Source organism: Empidonax traillii, unplaced genomic scaffold (assembly GCF_003031625.1).
Source record: "Empidonax traillii isolate 1590-97213 ecotype Southwest subspecies unplaced genomic scaffold, ASM303162v1 scaffold111:size2041728, whole genome shotgun sequence".
In the NCBI taxonomy this organism is placed as follows: domain Eukaryota; kingdom Metazoa; phylum Chordata; class Aves; order Passeriformes; family Tyrannidae; genus Empidonax; species Empidonax traillii.
In genome coordinates, this window is record NW_020955304.1 from 1,616,951 (window position 1) to 1,632,182 (window position 15,232).

Genomic DNA, 15,232 nt, shown 5'->3' on the forward strand with positions numbered 1-15,232 from the left:
TCTCAGGGACTGCCTGAGTCAGAGACAAGTACAAGTGTTCCCTTCTCCCTCTTAATCCCCTCCCCAGCTTCCCTGTTCTCCCAGTGACGTGCTTCTGGCTTTCCCCAGCTATAGCATTGCAACTTTTTATTTCAGTCAAGGCTTCAGGAAAAATAACCAACAACCAACCCTCAACCCCAAAGTTGCACCATACACATCTGTCACCTCCATACGGTCCTGCCCCCATCCCCAGGGTGCTCCCTTCAACAGGAGTCAGAGTGGGGCCCTGGGACAGCACAGCCAACAGGACACTCCTCTGAGGTAACAGCCCCACAGCACAGCCTCAGCTTCTCAGGGTGGGAAAGCCTCGCTGCTGAAGAGGCTGATGACACATTCTGGGGATGCAGCCCAGGGCAGGAAACCCCCTCCAGACACTGTTCCAGGAATGAAGATGAAAAGCCAAGCACGTGAAGCCTTTGCCAGGACAGGACAGGACATCTTTAGCCTTAAAAGCTGCCCCAGCCTGGGCAGGGCAGGGCAGTGCTGCAGTGGAATCCTCACCCCCTCACACCGACCAGTCCTGGGCACTAGTCAGCTAAAGACATCATATTACAGCGGTGTGCATGGAGGCTTGGACAGTCCCACAGGATTCCTGTTTATTTCCTCACTCCAGCTCTGCAGCCAACTCACCACCAGCAAGGGAAGGGTCTGAAAACAGACAGGGCACGTGTCTCTCCTGGCCCCCACACCGTGCCAGTCACAGGATGTACCAGGCTGCAGCTCCTGCTGCCACTGCCACGCAGGCCGCCAGCACCAGCTGCACGAGGGGCTGCCTGGCCAGACCCACCGCGGTGTGGAAGGGGCAGCCGGGCCCTGCTGCGCCTGCCAGGACACAGAAAGCACTGTTAGTGCTGGCCAGGCTCGTGCCACGCGCGTGGCAGCCCTGCCTGCCCCCACCTACCCAGTTTGTCTGCGTAGTAGGGGCATTTGCGGATGTCTCCTTTTCCGTCGTGCACCGGGAACCCTCCGTCCTGGGCTTCTTCTGGCAGCGACCTGCCGATCTTGTCCAGCTCATCAAACACCTGCAAGTGGCCACAGTGAGCACGTGAGGCAGGCACAGCTCATCCAGAGCCCTGGCACCATCTGGAGAACAGGCAAGCACCACTCCTGCCTCCCTCCCCCCCAGACTCCTTTGGGAGCACCTCACTGCAAACCTGTGGTGGCACCTGGGACGTGTTACAGCTCCAGGAAGGAACAGCCCATCCCAAAAGCATCCAGTCGGAGCCAGGAGAAGGCAGGACCACCCTGCTCCTCACCCCCCATCCTGCTGCAGGTGGGAGTGTGAGGATTCCTGCTCCTGCAGTAGCTCTGCTGCCACAGGATTCCATAAGGATCCTGATGAAGGAGCCAACCACATCCCAACACATTCCTGACCAGTCTAAACCACACCAACCAGCTACAAGCACAGATCAAAGCTCCCATCCAGTAGCTAAATCTGTGTTCATCCCCCTGGGGTAAGTGGCAGCTCAGGCAGGTCTGATGAAAGGCAAATGCTATGGGAGGAGCAAGAGGCTCCAGTCATTTCTGGCCATAGGGCAACATGACAGCCCTGAGACAGGAGATGATTGTCACCAGGGTGGTGCAACACACTCAAACTGTTTGAGGCTCTCTGAGTAGGAGCTCTGCTCCCCACACTGCTTCAGAGCCACACAGCCCACAGAAAGTCCTATTAATTTTGCCCCAATCAAAGGCCCAGCTGTGGTGTTGGGAGCATGGGAGGAACTCCTGCCCAACACCAGCTCCAGAGATAATGGAGAAGCTATTTAGAGTACCTGCATGTTAAATCTGAAGGCTCTGTTGGCCTCTTCCACGATCCTTTCCTTGGTGTTCTTGTCCAAGTCCAGAGCATTCATCCTTGCTCTGTAAAGCTGCTTGAACTGCTGGGCATTGGAAACGTTCTCAAACACGTAGAATTGGATCCCTTCCTCAGTACTGGGCAACTTCAGGGCCCTCTGGGCCACCTTCTTCAGCACCTGGCCACCTGAGAGGTCCCCCATGTAGCGGGTGTAAGCGTGAGCCACCAGCAGCTCTGGCTCGTGCTGTCCCACGTGATGGATTCTGTCCACATATTGCTGAGTCGCCTCTGAACACTGGATCTTCTCTTTCCAGTCTTCTCCATAGAAATATTTAAGGTCTTTGGCCAGGGCTTCCCTCCGGTGAAGCTCCGTGGGGAAATAGAGAGGGGCGAAGACGGGGTTGTCCTTGTTACGATCCATCTCCTCCTCCAGGGCAGAGTAGGTGAAGTGCAGTGCCACAGTGGCCAGCTAGGGACAAAGCACAGCTCACCTGAGGGGCCAGTCCCTGGATCAGCACATCACACCTCAGGACTGCTCCCCCCTGCTTGGAATTGGGGTAAACAAGGAGGAAACCCCCGGGGCCAACACAAAACCAGCCTGGAGAGCTCATACTGGGCAGGTACTGCTTGAAGAAGCAGAGGCTCTGCTCCATCTACACCCACGACACGCCCCAGGGCTGTGGGGCTCTGCCTCCAGGACTGTATCCCATCAAAGAGACCGGGAGCGGAGCAACACCCACCTTGAAGAGCTCCTTCCTGATCCGTCCTTTCAGGAAGTCCTTGACAAACTGGGTGTTCTCGGCACGGTCGTGGGATTCCTTGGTGCCCTCCTTCAGCAGCTCCGACAGGTCTGTGGGGCTGCAGGGAATAGGGAGAGCTCCTTTTACCCCCTGTCCACACACAGCTATGAGCTTGTCCCTGCTGGGTTTGGAGGGATCCCCTTCAATCCCTAAGGCCCAGCTTGGAGAAGGCACAAGGTGGGACCCTCAGGCCACTCCCCAGGTTGAACTGGCACCAGCAGGAGGAAGCAGGGTGAGAATACCCTTAAGAAGTACATTTCTCCTGAATTACACTGGCTTTGCAGGTTTCCACATCGTGTCTTTCCAAAGAAAAAAAAACCACCTCATTAAAATCTATGATCTGTAGTTACAGCCACTGCACTTACCTGGAGGTTGGTCCAGTATCAACACTACACCCACTCAAACCATGCCAAAGTGCACCTTATGGTTTTATCACTAGTTTGCTACAGGTAGCACGTTCCCGTGAGCTGGAAGAGAGACTTTGGACACCCCAGACCCCACTGAGTGTGCCAGGAGTGCCAGGAAACATTAACTTCTCATGAAGCTGAGCCTGTCAAGTCAAAGAAGTCGACCAGCCTATCTAGGTCTTCTGGGAAGCGCCCTATTCTCTCTTCCCATTTTCCAGGTCTGAATCCTTGGGTTTTAGAGCACGTTTGTGAATTTGGTTTTGGAACTAATCTCCTAAAAGATGTTCTTGCCTGGACCTGTGAGTATTCTGCAAAGCAAGAAAGGCAGCTCTCCAGAGTAGAGTTCACCTCTAGAGTCACCTTTCAAAACAAGAAGCTGCTATCACATGAGCCTGCCCAGCAAGCCATGGAAAACTGGCTCCCTTGGCCAGGAAGGCAGAAGCACAGCCACCAAATGGTCAAAGTGTTTGTGAAATGTCAGTTTGATAGCAGCAACTAAAAAAAAACAACTGCATTGCCAGCCCTGCCAGATTGCTCCTTCCCATCCCTTCTAGTAGCTTGATTAAACAGATTTTACTGCACACGAAGTTGATTAGTCATCTACTGGTGTCTCTCACTTCTTTCAGATGAGGAGAAGGATCAGTCCTTGACCTGGCAGGTCTCCTGCCTTGCCCAGGGCTGTGTCTGTGCCACAGTGCAGGACAGGACTCACCTGACATTGTTGTCTTCTGTTTCCTCGTAGCGTGAGACATCCCCGTCTTCTCCCCCCTCCGGGCCCTCCACGGCCGATGGCATTGCTGGTCAGTGCTGGGGATCAGTCTGAAAGGCAAAATCAGGGAGGGGTTTTTGGGGGGCAGCTGCCTTAGCAAAGGGATGGGTGTGAAACATTGTCTAGCAAGGAGCCTCTGGGCCGTTTTCCACCACACAGCAGGCGCTCCCAAGGAAGCACATTTGTTTGTTCAGTTCAGCCACCCCAGGAGAACCCCCACACTGACACCCAGCTCACTAAGTATCAAACCTCAGGGACCTACAACACAGCGAGCAGCCTGCAGTTGGTTTCCCTCCACCACTTCAGGGTGGCTCCTGGCTGGAGATGAGAGCTCTGAGCTGGGAACCTGCACTGAAATCGAGAGCGAGCAGCTTTCCCCTGGTGCCACCAAATGTTTCACCCAATGAGCTGCTCAGAGCAGTCACAGGAAAGGGAAGCACCTCCCCTTCACTCAGGAAGAAGAACAAGCTCCATTTCCACAGCAGTGCAAAGCTTCCCTGGAAGAAAGCAGCGGGGAATTAGGCCAGCTGAGCTCTGAAGTCAGGCAGCTCACAGGGGAAACAAGAACATTCCCTGCGACAGAATACAGGAACTTCCAAAGCAAGGGCAGCAGGATTTCACTGCTCCTGCTCCCACTGCCTCCTCTCCTGCCTGGCAGGGTTTACTTCAAACCCCACAAGCAGCTCCTGTTTTGCAAAAGGAAACAGAATCTCCTTGGATGTACCAGGATGTACAAGACCTACCCAGAAGCAGGAACAACAGCTCGCTCGTTGGATCAGCACATCACACCTCGTGACTACTCCCCCCTCCACATGCAGTTGTGGGGTAAGCAAGGAGGAAACCCCCAGGCTCGACACAAAACCAGCCTGGAGAGCCCATACCAGGCTGGAATAACTTACACTGGCTGAGCACAGAAATCCAGGCACCTCATTTATACAGTGGGCAGGGTAGGTGGGAACACCAGCACATGGGCTCAGATAGGTGAGGAAACCACCTTCAGGTACCCTACTGTCCATGGGATCACTCCCCAGTCAGCAAACGTGCTCACACCAGCTCAGCACACAGTACTCATCACACAGCTCCACCTTCAAACATTGGGAGATGCCCACTGTGGGGAAAGGAAACCGAAGCAGAGGAAAATAATCCACCTGAGCTCAGCCAGGAGCCTGTCACGGCACAGGGGGCACGGCCCACTCACCTCTGCCAATGCAGATCATCTGTCCTGCTCAGCTTATGGGCAGGCCAGATCTTCTCAAGGGATGCAGATTCCAAAATGAAACTAGACAAACGAGTTCCAGTTTATGTGACAGTCCCACAAAGCCAGAGGCCTGGAAGTAGGGTGTGCTGTCTCTACACGTCTGCAACAGCCCCTGGCACAAAGCAGCAGGTGAGAGCAGAGCTACAGAGCAGTTCAGCACCACTCATCCCTTGGGAGAGGCCTGCAGGCTGACATCAAATCCAGCCTACAGGAACACACCACACCAGGCTCACAAAACCACGGTTAACAGCAGCAATGGCTCAAGGCCGCAGTGGCCCCGAGATCATCGTTGTACAAGACACCTTCACTCACTCCCCAGAGCCTCCCCTCCCACGCCTCGAGCACACTCGTGTTCAGCAGAGGGAATTCTACTCCCCACATCACACAGGGGGACCTGGTGGGGTTCCAGAAGCCTTTACCCAGCCCTGTTACCAGTGTTGCAGCAGCACAGCTAATGAGAGCGGTGAATGGCTGTCCCAGAGGCCCTGTCTGCTGATGGGAGCAGGGTTCAGCTCACAGACAGGCATTTAAGGTCTTTGATGCACTCTGGGACTTGTATCTGCAACCCTGCAGCACAGGCTCAGTGTGACACGTTCCTCTCCATGGCAATGGGGCAGCCAGTGATGACAGCAGTCCCTGTAGCCCGAGGCAAGGGCAGAACACGTGCAGGAAACAGGGAAGCTCAGATTTTTCCGATACAGTTTCTAGTACAGACACCTCCCCCATGAGCCATGAAGTCAAGAGACACGGCAGCACAAACCAGCCCCATCCTTCCCACTGCTGGGCTACTGCACAAGAACTGGGAGGAAGGAAAGTCGGAATCATTGTCTCTTATCACTACACATTGTTGCTTTTACTCAAAAACTGGCAACTCCAGTGCCTGGTCACAGTCCTGGTTTCTCAGGGTGCTCTGCTCCTCTGGAAAGGAGGATGTGTCCCACATGCCAGGGAGGAGGCTCAGGCAGCTGCCCACCTCCTCTGCAGAGGCTGGAATGTCATTCCATTTGCTGCAGGAGCTCTGCCCATGCAGGACCTGGCTGACGTTCAGGGTAAACACATATCACAGTGCCCGGACAGCAGCCTGGGAGAAACCCAACTCAAATCAAGTCCATGAGTTGGGATAGCAGGGCTAGAGAGTGGGGAGGAGGTCTGGTACAGGACACCTTAGCATTCCAAACATTTCCAAACCCCCTGAAAAAACATCCCACCTCATCCAGCCAGCCATTACTTTGCCCCCACGCACATCTCCCCAGCAAGCCTCACACCCCAGATGCACAGTTGCTCTTCTAGGGTAGGAAGACACTTAATCCCAATAATCCTGTGCCTTTTGAAGGAAGCAGACACCACTGCTGCAGAGAAGCAGGACTGGCTGCCCCAGGTTGCTTGGGCACCCTGGGAAAAGTTCAATAACTCAAGAACACCCAGGCAGTCCAGAGTTCATCTCTGCTGTTTGACTTTTATGCAGTGTCAAGGCATTTCCCCACACACAGAGCTCAGAGTGGGGCTGGACCTACCTGAGCATCGCTGTGCTGGAGACAGACCCCAGAACTCCACTCTAGGGGCTGGAATCATCTCGGAGGTTACCTGGCAATCCCAGCAGGAGAGATTTGTGTCTCCTCCTCCTTCTAGGGAGGATTTTGGCACTGGCTGCTGCTGGAAATGGAGCCTCACAGAATAAATTACTACATTAGCTGATCCCAGGTAGGTTTAAGGCCTCATCTGGACACAGCCAAAATTTAGGCAATAATTCAAGTCTAAGACACTTCTAGAAGTGCCCACACAAATGCTACTTCTGCCCCCCAGAGCTGTGGCCCATCACCTAAGCAACCCAACCGAGGGAAGCTCCTGGCGAGCTCACAGACCTTCACAGCGCTGTCCTTTGGTGGGGGCCTTTGTGTCAGGCAGCACATCAGAAACCTATTTTCTCACCTTGGCTATGAGAACAGCCAAGGGACAAGTCAGTCAGGGCGGGATCTGGGATAAGAAAGAACAGGGGGTGACAGACACACACGACTCTATCAAAGAGCTCTTGCTCTGGGGAGAGCCAGTGTTCGCCCTGCCCGTCCCAGCACGCTGACAGCTGTGCCTGGGATGCGCCGAGAGGGGCAGGTGACAGGCACTCAGGGTGTAATGCACTGCTGGGTGTAAGGGCTGAGCCTTGAATAGGACAGTTGTTTCACCCAACAACGGAAAGGCAGGGACAGCGCGAGGCCTCAGAGGCCGTCGCCCTCCAGGCTCTCCTCTGAGCTCCGCAGGGTCAAGGAGAGCCAAGCGCCCCCGTCGCACGGCGCCCTACCCGAAGCGCCGGGCACCCTCCCCGAGCCGCCGCGCGGAGTCACCGCGGGGCTCTGAGGCCGCCGCGTCCCGGAGCGGGGACACAGGGCAGAGATCCGGGAGGGCTGACACCTGCGGGCCCGGTCCGGCGGAGAGAAACGCGCGGACACGGCCCCGAGGCGGCGCGGGTGGGTCTATCATCCCAGTGTGCCCCCCCGGCCGCCGCAGGGTGCGGGGCCCGGCCCCCCCCCGTTGCCATGGAGACTCACCGCAACCACCGCCGCCCTCCGCCCGCGGCGCCAGACAAAGGGCCCGCACGGCCGGCCCGGATTTATTAACGAGGGGGGGGTCACGGCGCGGCCAATCAGCACACGCGCAAGGCACGCGCCGGCGCCGCCGATTGGTGGGAGTGCCCGGGAAGTCACGCGGCGGCTCTGGCCCCGCCCCCGAGGGGGGAGTTAGCGCGCGGGGCCGCGTACGCGCAGAGGGCAGGATGGGCGGCGGAGAAGAAACCATGGTGGCGCTTGGGTACCCCCGGCTTTATTGGCGGCGGCGGCAGCAGCAGCAACGACACCCGGCGCGGCCCCTGCCCGCAGCCCCTGCAGGGCCGGCGGCACACGCGGACAGCCCGCTCAAGGCGGCTGAGCACACCAGGCCTGGGGCTTCTCTGTGCTGCAGCCCCAGCCCGTGGGCTGAAGGGGGAGCCCGGCGTCTCTGAGCACGGGAACCAAGAGTGTTTGAGATGGTCCGTTTGGTTCATTGTTAGTGGTCCATAACGCCTGGGCACAGAGGAGAGTCATTTACCACTCTCTGAAATACACCAGGCATATTCCAGCCTTTTCAAACCGCTTCTCTCTCCCAAGAGCTTCCCCTGCGACCACCAGCGCCTTCCTCTGCTGAGCCCGCGCTCCTCCCGAAACTTCCAGCTGCTCGCCCTGCCTCTCTTCTCTCTTTCTCCTTTAGGGCTCGTTCCCCTAAAATAAGCTGCCTTCCCCCTCTAGAAGCAGGGCTGTCAGTGAAGCAGAGACGCCGGGCTCGCAGCGATCAGCCCCGCTGCCCGAGGGCCGCCCGGCCCGGTGGGTGCGGCGGTGCCGCAGCAGCGCGGAGCTGACGGCGAAGCCCCTGCCGCAGTCGGCGCAGGCGAAGGGGCGCTCCCCGGTGTGCGTGCGGCGGTGCTGGGTGAGGTGGGCGCTCTGCCGAAAGCTGTCCCCGCAGTCGGCACAGGCGTACGGGCGCTCCCCGGTGTGCACCCGCCGGTGCCGCAGCAGCGCCGACCTCCACAGGAAGCTCTTCCCGCATTCCGCGCACCCGAAGGGGCGCTCCCCGGTGTGGAAGCGGCGGTGCTGGATGAGGTGCGAGCTCACCGTGAAGCTCTTCCCGCACTCGGAGCACCCGTACGGGCGCTCGCCCGCGTGGAACCGCCGGTGCTGGGCGAGGGCGGAGCTCACGGTGAAAGTCTTGCCGCACTCGGAGCACCCGTACGGCTTCTCCCCGGTGTGGACCCGCTGGTGCTTCATGAGCTCGGAGCTCTGGCTGAAGCTCTTCCCGCACTCGGAGCAGCCGTAGGGCTTCTCCCCGCTGTGGACGCGCCGGTGCCGCGCCAGCGCCGAGCTCACGCTGAAGCTCCTCCCGCAGCTGCCGCACTCGTAGGGCCTCTCCCCGGTGTGCACCCGGCGGTGCTGCGCGAGCTGGGAGTTGGCGGAGAAGCTCTTCCCGCACTCGGAACACCTGTAGGGCTTCTCCCCGGTGTGCGTCACCTGGTGGCGGAGCAGCTTGGAGCTCACGCTGAAGGCCTTCCCGCAGTCGGAGCACTCGTAGGGCCTCTCCCCCGTGTGGGTTCTCTGGTGCTGGATGAGGTGCGAGCGCTGCCGGAACCTGCCCCCGCACTCGGCACAGCCAAAGGGTTTCTCTCCAGCGTGGATCCTCCGGTGCTGGATGAGGTTGGAGCTCACCCGGAAGCCCTTCCCGCAGTCCCCACATACCCTCAGTCTCCCCACAGATGGATTTCTCTGCTGGGTGATGTCTGGCGGCCTCCTGAGACTCTTCCCACGCAGCATCACTCGGCTTTGCCTCTTCCCCAGAGGCCTCTGAACTCTTTCTGACCTGTGTGGGACGACTGGGTCCTGTGCTGGACTCTGGGAATCGTTCTCCTTGGAGAGTCCTGAGAGTAAAGCCCGGGACTCTGCTGGCCCAGGGATGCCTTGGTGGGCATTCTCCTCTTTCTTGCTCACAATCCCATATTCAGCTGCAATAAAAGGAGAATCCAGAGAAAACTCACAGGCAGAACAGGAAACACTGGACAGGGGAAATCAAAAGGGGCCAAATTCCAAAAATTCACCCGATTAAGTATAAAAAGTTTTGATATTTCCCTACAAACTCTACAGTGGATTCCTTAAGAGTGTTCACAGAAAGAAACATGGGATGTAGAAATGGCAGCGTGCATCTCTGAGGAGAGGCATCACATCCAGGGTTAGGACAGGTCAGTCAACGAAGAGATTCCAGATCATGTACAGACCTGCTGTTGACTACATACAGACCCAAAACATGGCACAGGCTGAGGGCTGAAGCTGCAAACACACAGAGCTCCAGATCTGCCCATGGAGAGACTCAAGTGGCTCCTCCTGGATCTCTGAAAACCCCTGTGGAATCCACAGAATTACAACCCAGATGATACAAGTACATATTTGATCTACCTCTTTCTAGTCAGTGTAAGAAATCATAACAACATGATTTCACTCTGAGCTCCTGAGATGCCTTTTGTGGCAGTTTGGTGTGGCATTGATGCTACTTTTCCCTCAAATACTTTGCCTTAAAATCATTCCTGGAGAGGAATAGAAACTGGAATTTTGCTATCCACTTCCATCTGTCTGCGGCCACTCTATCCAGGCCTGTAGAAGAGAAGAGGGATATCCCAAGGCAGGATAAGGACATTTCTGTCAGCCCAGCATGAAACTCCTGACCTGTAGGTCTGACTTACTGAGCAGACAGTGGAGCTTGGGAAGTTGTTCTGTAAAGGGCTGTTGTCTGTAAAGGGTTAGATCAAAATCATGAAGACAGGACCTCACAAGAGGAATTCATACTGGAAGCATTAGGAGGGCTGAACTGGCAAAATGAATAAGGAAAAGGGAAGAGTGTGGCTTCTCATCAGCCCAGGCCAATTTGGGTTATACTCTGATATGGCCAAGATTGCCAGAGCTGAGCTACAAGAAAAGCTCCGGGTAAGCAGAGTGAGTGTAAACATTGAGAACCTAAATATCACCTTAAATGTACCCTTGGATCTCTCTTTCTCAGGAGAAGCCACTTGGAGCTCTTCAGAGATGTCACCAATTTCAGCAAAAGGGAGATCTGGAGTGCAAAGGTGTTCCCGAAGACATTCATCCTTCACCAAAACTGGTAAGGAAACTAAGCTGCCATGGGATGGATGACCCTCACAAGGTGGGAAGGAAGGGAAGAGAAGGTGGATGATGATTCTGTTATTCAGGGGTAGGACACAAAGGCTGACTATAGACTGTGTCAGAGCCTTATGAGCAGCCAGGTGATAGGGGACATTCACTGCAGGTAAACACAGAGAACTGCACAGGTGAACAGCATCTATACCTTGCACTTACACCAGAATGAGCCCACAATGTTCTTGGTATTATTCAGGAATAGCACTATGGAGTTAGAGCAGATGGATGAAAACTGCAGCTCCCAGGCAGACAAAACAGCTCATCAAATGCTAATGATTGACTGGGAAAAACAATCAAAACCCACATTCTGAGTGTGTGCAAGGAGGGAATGGATCCCCCCTTTCAGAGAAATTCCAGCAGAGCTGAGGCAGACACAGAGAATGACATGAAGGTTCTGCACTCCTGTACAGAGTCTGTACTGGCTGGGAGCTGCCACAGATGCTACACCATACACAACTTCAGATAGCGAGAAATTACAGACAGGGCTTTGAGATAGGGAGACATGGTGTGACTTTCTGAAGCCACAGACTGCCAGGGCCTGGAAAAGCATCCATGGACACAGCACTGCCTGTCTGCCTTCTCTGGGATCCAGCCCCAGCCTCTGCCAGGAACAGTAGCAGTGCTGGGAGGACCGTGTTCCGTCCTGGTACAACCAATCCTGTGCATTCTGGTGTGGTTTGGGGATCCTGGAGAAGTTTTTCTCACCGCCAGGTTCACAGGTGACTTGGCAGTGCTGGGTTAATGGTGGGACTCGATGATCTTAGACAGCTTTTCCCAACTTCAATGATTCTATGACTGTACTATCCCCTCACCTGCACAGGTGTCGCTCAGAACCATCTCGGTCTTCACTTGGAAGGCGCAGAGGTGGGAGATCATCTCCTTACGGTCCACGTGGGAGATCATCTCCAGCTCCACTCTGGGGGTCCTGCTCTGTGCGGGAGACACGGGGTGGGTCAGACAGGCCAGGTGGGGACCCCGGGGTGCACCGCGCCCCCTGCACCGCTACGGACCCGCGGGAGCCGCTGTGGGGGCTGCCCGGCCGTGGGGGGCGGCTGGGCACGGACCCCGCTAAAAGCCACCCGTTCCAGCCCCGCCGGTGCCCGCGTCTCGTCCCCAGCGGTCCCGTCCCAGCCCCGGGGGTCCCGTTCCGTTCCCGGGGGTCCCGTCCCGGGGTCCCGTTCCAGCCCCGGGGGGTCCCGTCCCGGGGTGCCGTCCCAGCCCCGGGGGTCTCGTCCCGAGGTGCCGTCCCAGCCCCTCACTCGCTCTCGGTCCCGCTCGGCGGCTCCGCGGTCGCTGAGGCGCCGTCACGTGACGGCCACTGGTGGCCAATGGCGGCGGCCGCGCCGCTGAGGGCGACCCAAAATGGCGGCGGCGATGCCGACAGTGCCGTGTAGCCTGAGGGCCCGGTACCCGCTGCCCGCTCCGCCCCGAGCCCTCGCCGCAGCCGCGGGGCCCCTCCCGTGTGCTGGGTGAGCCGCCGCGGCTGCCGGAGGATGTCCCTGCAGGTGGAGGGTTTCCCTTGGGGTGCCTCAACAGCGCTTCAGGTGGGAAGCGAGTGCCCACCCCGGGGGCAAGACAGACCCTTTGCGCCAGAGGCCCAGTGAATAAGACGCGATCGAAACAGCGCTTTCTAAGGAGAGGAAAGTATCCAGAGAACACCCGAGAAGAGCTCTAGAAATCTGTAGGTGGGCTCGGTGCCCTTCCAGGAGTTGGGGACCCAACCTGGGCACTGTCAGGGGCTGGGGCTGCCCAGGTCCCGAGCGTTGGGAAAGAAGCAGCGGGATTGGTCTGAGCTTAGGCACGAGTTTAAATTCTTAGCAATCACACACGGTTGGAGTTGGAAGGGACCTTAAAGACCATCCCATCCCATACCTTCCACTAGTGCAGGTTGCTCCAAACTCCATCCAGCCTGGCCTTGGACACTTCCAGGGGCAGGGAGTCCACAGCCTCTCAGGGTCCATCACAGGGATGTGTCACCACTCCCAGGCACTTTGTGTTTCATTAACCAGCTGACATGCAATGCCTCTGGAAGAAATTTTATGCTGGCATAATAAAAAAACAATCCAGCACATTCGAAATGCTCTCCCATTTGAACAGCTCCAGTCTCCCTGCAGAACTGCAGGGAGGATTGCTCTCGCATTTATCCCTTCCATATGTAAACACTGGCACCCTTAAGTGTGACTCTGTTAGCCCAGTAGAAGGGGAAGGCACAGGAGTCACCGTTCTGTGCTGTACAGAACATATTTTGTAGTTATTTTGTGTATTTTTTAGTTAAAACCTCGAGGGTCTCAGCCACGTGCTGTGTAACAACCACTCAGGGAATGCCATTAAACAGGGTGAGGGAACACACAGAACTCTGCCTGTGTAAGAAAACTCTCTTAGAATTATTGCACAGAAATCTGCAGCACAGCTTTGCAGAATAAACCTATTAACGTCATTTTTTTTCCAGGCAGGAAATGTGACAATACACAAACCAACATGGAATATCCCTAATCAATTCCAAATCAATCCCACTGGTTATTTGTTTATCACAGCAAATTTAGATAAGCTCACATGGTACATCTTGATAAGACAGAGGCTTTGTGCAATGCCAATAACATATCTGCTCCTTTCTTTGACTTAACAACTAAAAGTTTGGGGTTTTTTTGCAGCATTGGAATTGTTAAAAAACAACGAGGTATTAAACTATTTTTGGTAACTGTTACTATAGAGCTGGAAATAAAAAATTATGACAATTTATCTTTCAAGGCAAATGAGCCTGCATTAGTAAGGTAAAAAACCACAGAAATATCTATAAATTGAATTATTTGGCAACACATTAGCACTGGCAGATGGCAACACCAGCCTTAGATCAGGCAGGCCTGCGTTGCTCATGGATTGATGAAGCAGGAGACCGAATAATTGCTTTCAGATAATTTGCAGTGTAGGTCTCATGTATCCTTGTGGTCTTGAAGGCTGCAAAAGATTTCAAATCCTTTTCTCATCATCTACCAAAATTACATTTTGTCAAGTTCAGCTGTAAGGAGGAATCGAGGTAAGTCTCAGCAAAGGGGTCACCTCCAAACACTGATAGCACAGATGTGGTATGAAAATAAAGCTTTTCTTCCTGCTTAACAGTGCTTTATGACATGATATGATTTGAGTGATTATAACTTATATCCACTGAACTGTGATGCTGCATTCAATGAAGGTAACATGTAATAAAAGAATTGATCACAAAATCCTTGAGTTTCCACCTGTCCTTGCTGCTGGGTGGCCCTGGCAACTCCTTTTCCTCCAGCTCTCTGCTCCAGATTTCAGCCAGTCCTGGTGCAGACTGTGGATACCCCTGCCCTCAACCAGACCCAACAGTGCTGTTTAGAGCCCCCCCCTTAAATCTGCTCTAGGTTTTTACTTAGAGTTTAGAATTATGACCTTATAGATTGTTTATTGTATAGAACAGAAATCAAAATTGAAGATATACTTTATAAAAAATAAAAAATAAAAATTTTACATTCCAAGTCTATAAATACCTGTAGAAATCTGGCTTCTTTTTGTGAAGCGTTGTGCCCATTTTGTTCAGTGACTCTTTGCACACTCCGAAGTGCCACAACAGAAAGAAGGCAGAAGATGTGAAATGATACACAGAATAAGACAATTTAGGGTCCAAGACCTCCCCAAGAGTCCCAGACAATTTCCAAGCGGGATCAGTCCAGTTTGGAAATGGGGCTGATCAGAAAAGCAGTTTTATTTCAGGGTGTGAGAAGTGCTGAAGAGATCCAGTGGGCACTGCAATCTTGCATTCAAGACATCTCTGCCAGGGACGCACTCAGGCCACACCAACAAGGTCAAAGGGCATTCAGGAGATGCAGCAGAAGGGATATTAACAAAGATCCAAACTGGAAATGGACACAGCCCACTGAATTTTCCAATCTAAAGGGCTTTCCCATGACACTGGGTGTCAGGGGTGCTTTTGGGAGCCATCCCAAAGAGATCAAAAAAGGACACCTCCACTGCTCTGGCACTGTTCTAGAAACACAGATTTAGGAAGTTTATAAAGACTGCAAAGCGAACCGAGGGCAGAAGGAAGGCCTTGTGTGTATTTCTACAGCACTCCCTGCCTTCACAATCAGCAGGGCAAAGTGTGCTGAAGAAAGGAAGGTGGAAGTCCCTGGTCCAAACAAGCACCGCTTTCCATAGTGGATTGAATACCGGAAGGTGAAATGGGATGCATTTCCCAGCCCAAATGGGATGCATTTCCCAGCCCAAAGCCAGGGAAAAGGTCATGGCAAGTGTCACTGAGGGAAGCACCAACATGAAGAAAAGTTGGGGACCTACAACCTATTGGAAAAATGGAAAGGAAAGGCACAAGAATAAAATCAGAGGCAGGGGGAAGAAGAGGCTCCAGGGGAGCTGTGTGCTGAAGGCAGGCCAGCGATGGAGGGGTTTGTGCGGTGGGAGC

At 54.7% G+C, this 15,232-nt stretch overlaps 2 protein-coding genes across 3 annotated transcripts; both read right to left on the reverse strand.

The window, feature by feature from the left end:
* Positions 1 to 109: 109 nt before the first annotated feature.
* HMOX2 (heme oxygenase 2) lies at positions 110 to 7,710 on the reverse strand. Of its 2 annotated transcripts, none has more exons than XM_027882764.1 (6): positions 7,612 to 7,710; positions 3,754 to 3,860; positions 2,575 to 2,692; positions 1,812 to 2,303; positions 941 to 1,061; positions 110 to 861 (listed from the first exon to the last, which is right to left on the reverse strand). In XM_027882764.1, the coding sequence occupies exons 2-6, from the start codon at positions 3,834 to 3,836 to the stop codon at positions 737 to 739; spliced, it is 939 nt and encodes a 312-aa protein (XP_027738565.1). In that variant the 5' UTR covers positions 3,837 to 3,860; positions 7,612 to 7,710; the 3' UTR covers positions 110 to 736. The 2 variants fall into 2 exon arrangements, with proteins under 2 accessions (XP_027738565.1, XP_027738566.1); XM_027882765.1 differs by lacking the exon at positions 7,612 to 7,710 and adding an exon at positions 4,859 to 4,873.
* Positions 7,711 to 7,992: 282 nt separating this feature from the next.
* Positions 7,993 to 12,425, reverse strand: LOC114057018 (zinc finger protein 501-like). The gene is made up of 3 exons (XM_027882768.1): positions 12,018 to 12,425; positions 11,604 to 11,717; positions 7,993 to 9,587 (listed from the first exon to the last, which is right to left on the reverse strand). The coding sequence occupies exons 2-3, from the start codon at positions 11,692 to 11,694 to the stop codon at positions 8,317 to 8,319; spliced, it is 1,362 nt and encodes a 453-aa protein (XP_027738569.1). The 5' UTR covers positions 11,695 to 11,717; positions 12,018 to 12,425; the 3' UTR covers positions 7,993 to 8,316.
* Positions 12,426 to 15,232: the final 2,807 nt, after the last annotated feature.

What these genes read in the sequence shown, in the direction of transcription:
- HMOX2 (XM_027882764.1), bottom strand. Translation starts at nt 3,836, where the DNA reads ATGCCATCGGCCGTGGAGGGCCCGGAGGGGGGAGAAGACGGGGATGTC. An exon ending in TCAGGAAGGAGCTCTTCAAG is followed by an intron (nt 2,304 to 2,574) that starts GTGGGTGTTGCT and finishes CTTTGTCCCTAG; the next exon opens with CTGGCCACTGTGGCACTGCA. An exon ending in CCTTCAGATTTAACATGCAG is followed by an intron (nt 1,062 to 1,811) that starts GTACTCTAAATA and finishes GGCCACTTGCAG; the next exon opens with GTGTTTGATGAGCTGGACAA.
- LOC114057018 (XM_027882768.1), bottom strand. Translation starts at nt 11,694, where the DNA reads ATGATCTCCCACGTGGACCGTAAGGAGATGATCTCCCACCTCTGCGCC. An exon ending in TCTGAGCGACACCTGTGCAG is followed by an intron (nt 9,588 to 11,603) that starts GTGAGGGGATAG and finishes CTTTTATTGCAG; the next exon opens with CTGAATATGGGATTGTGAGC.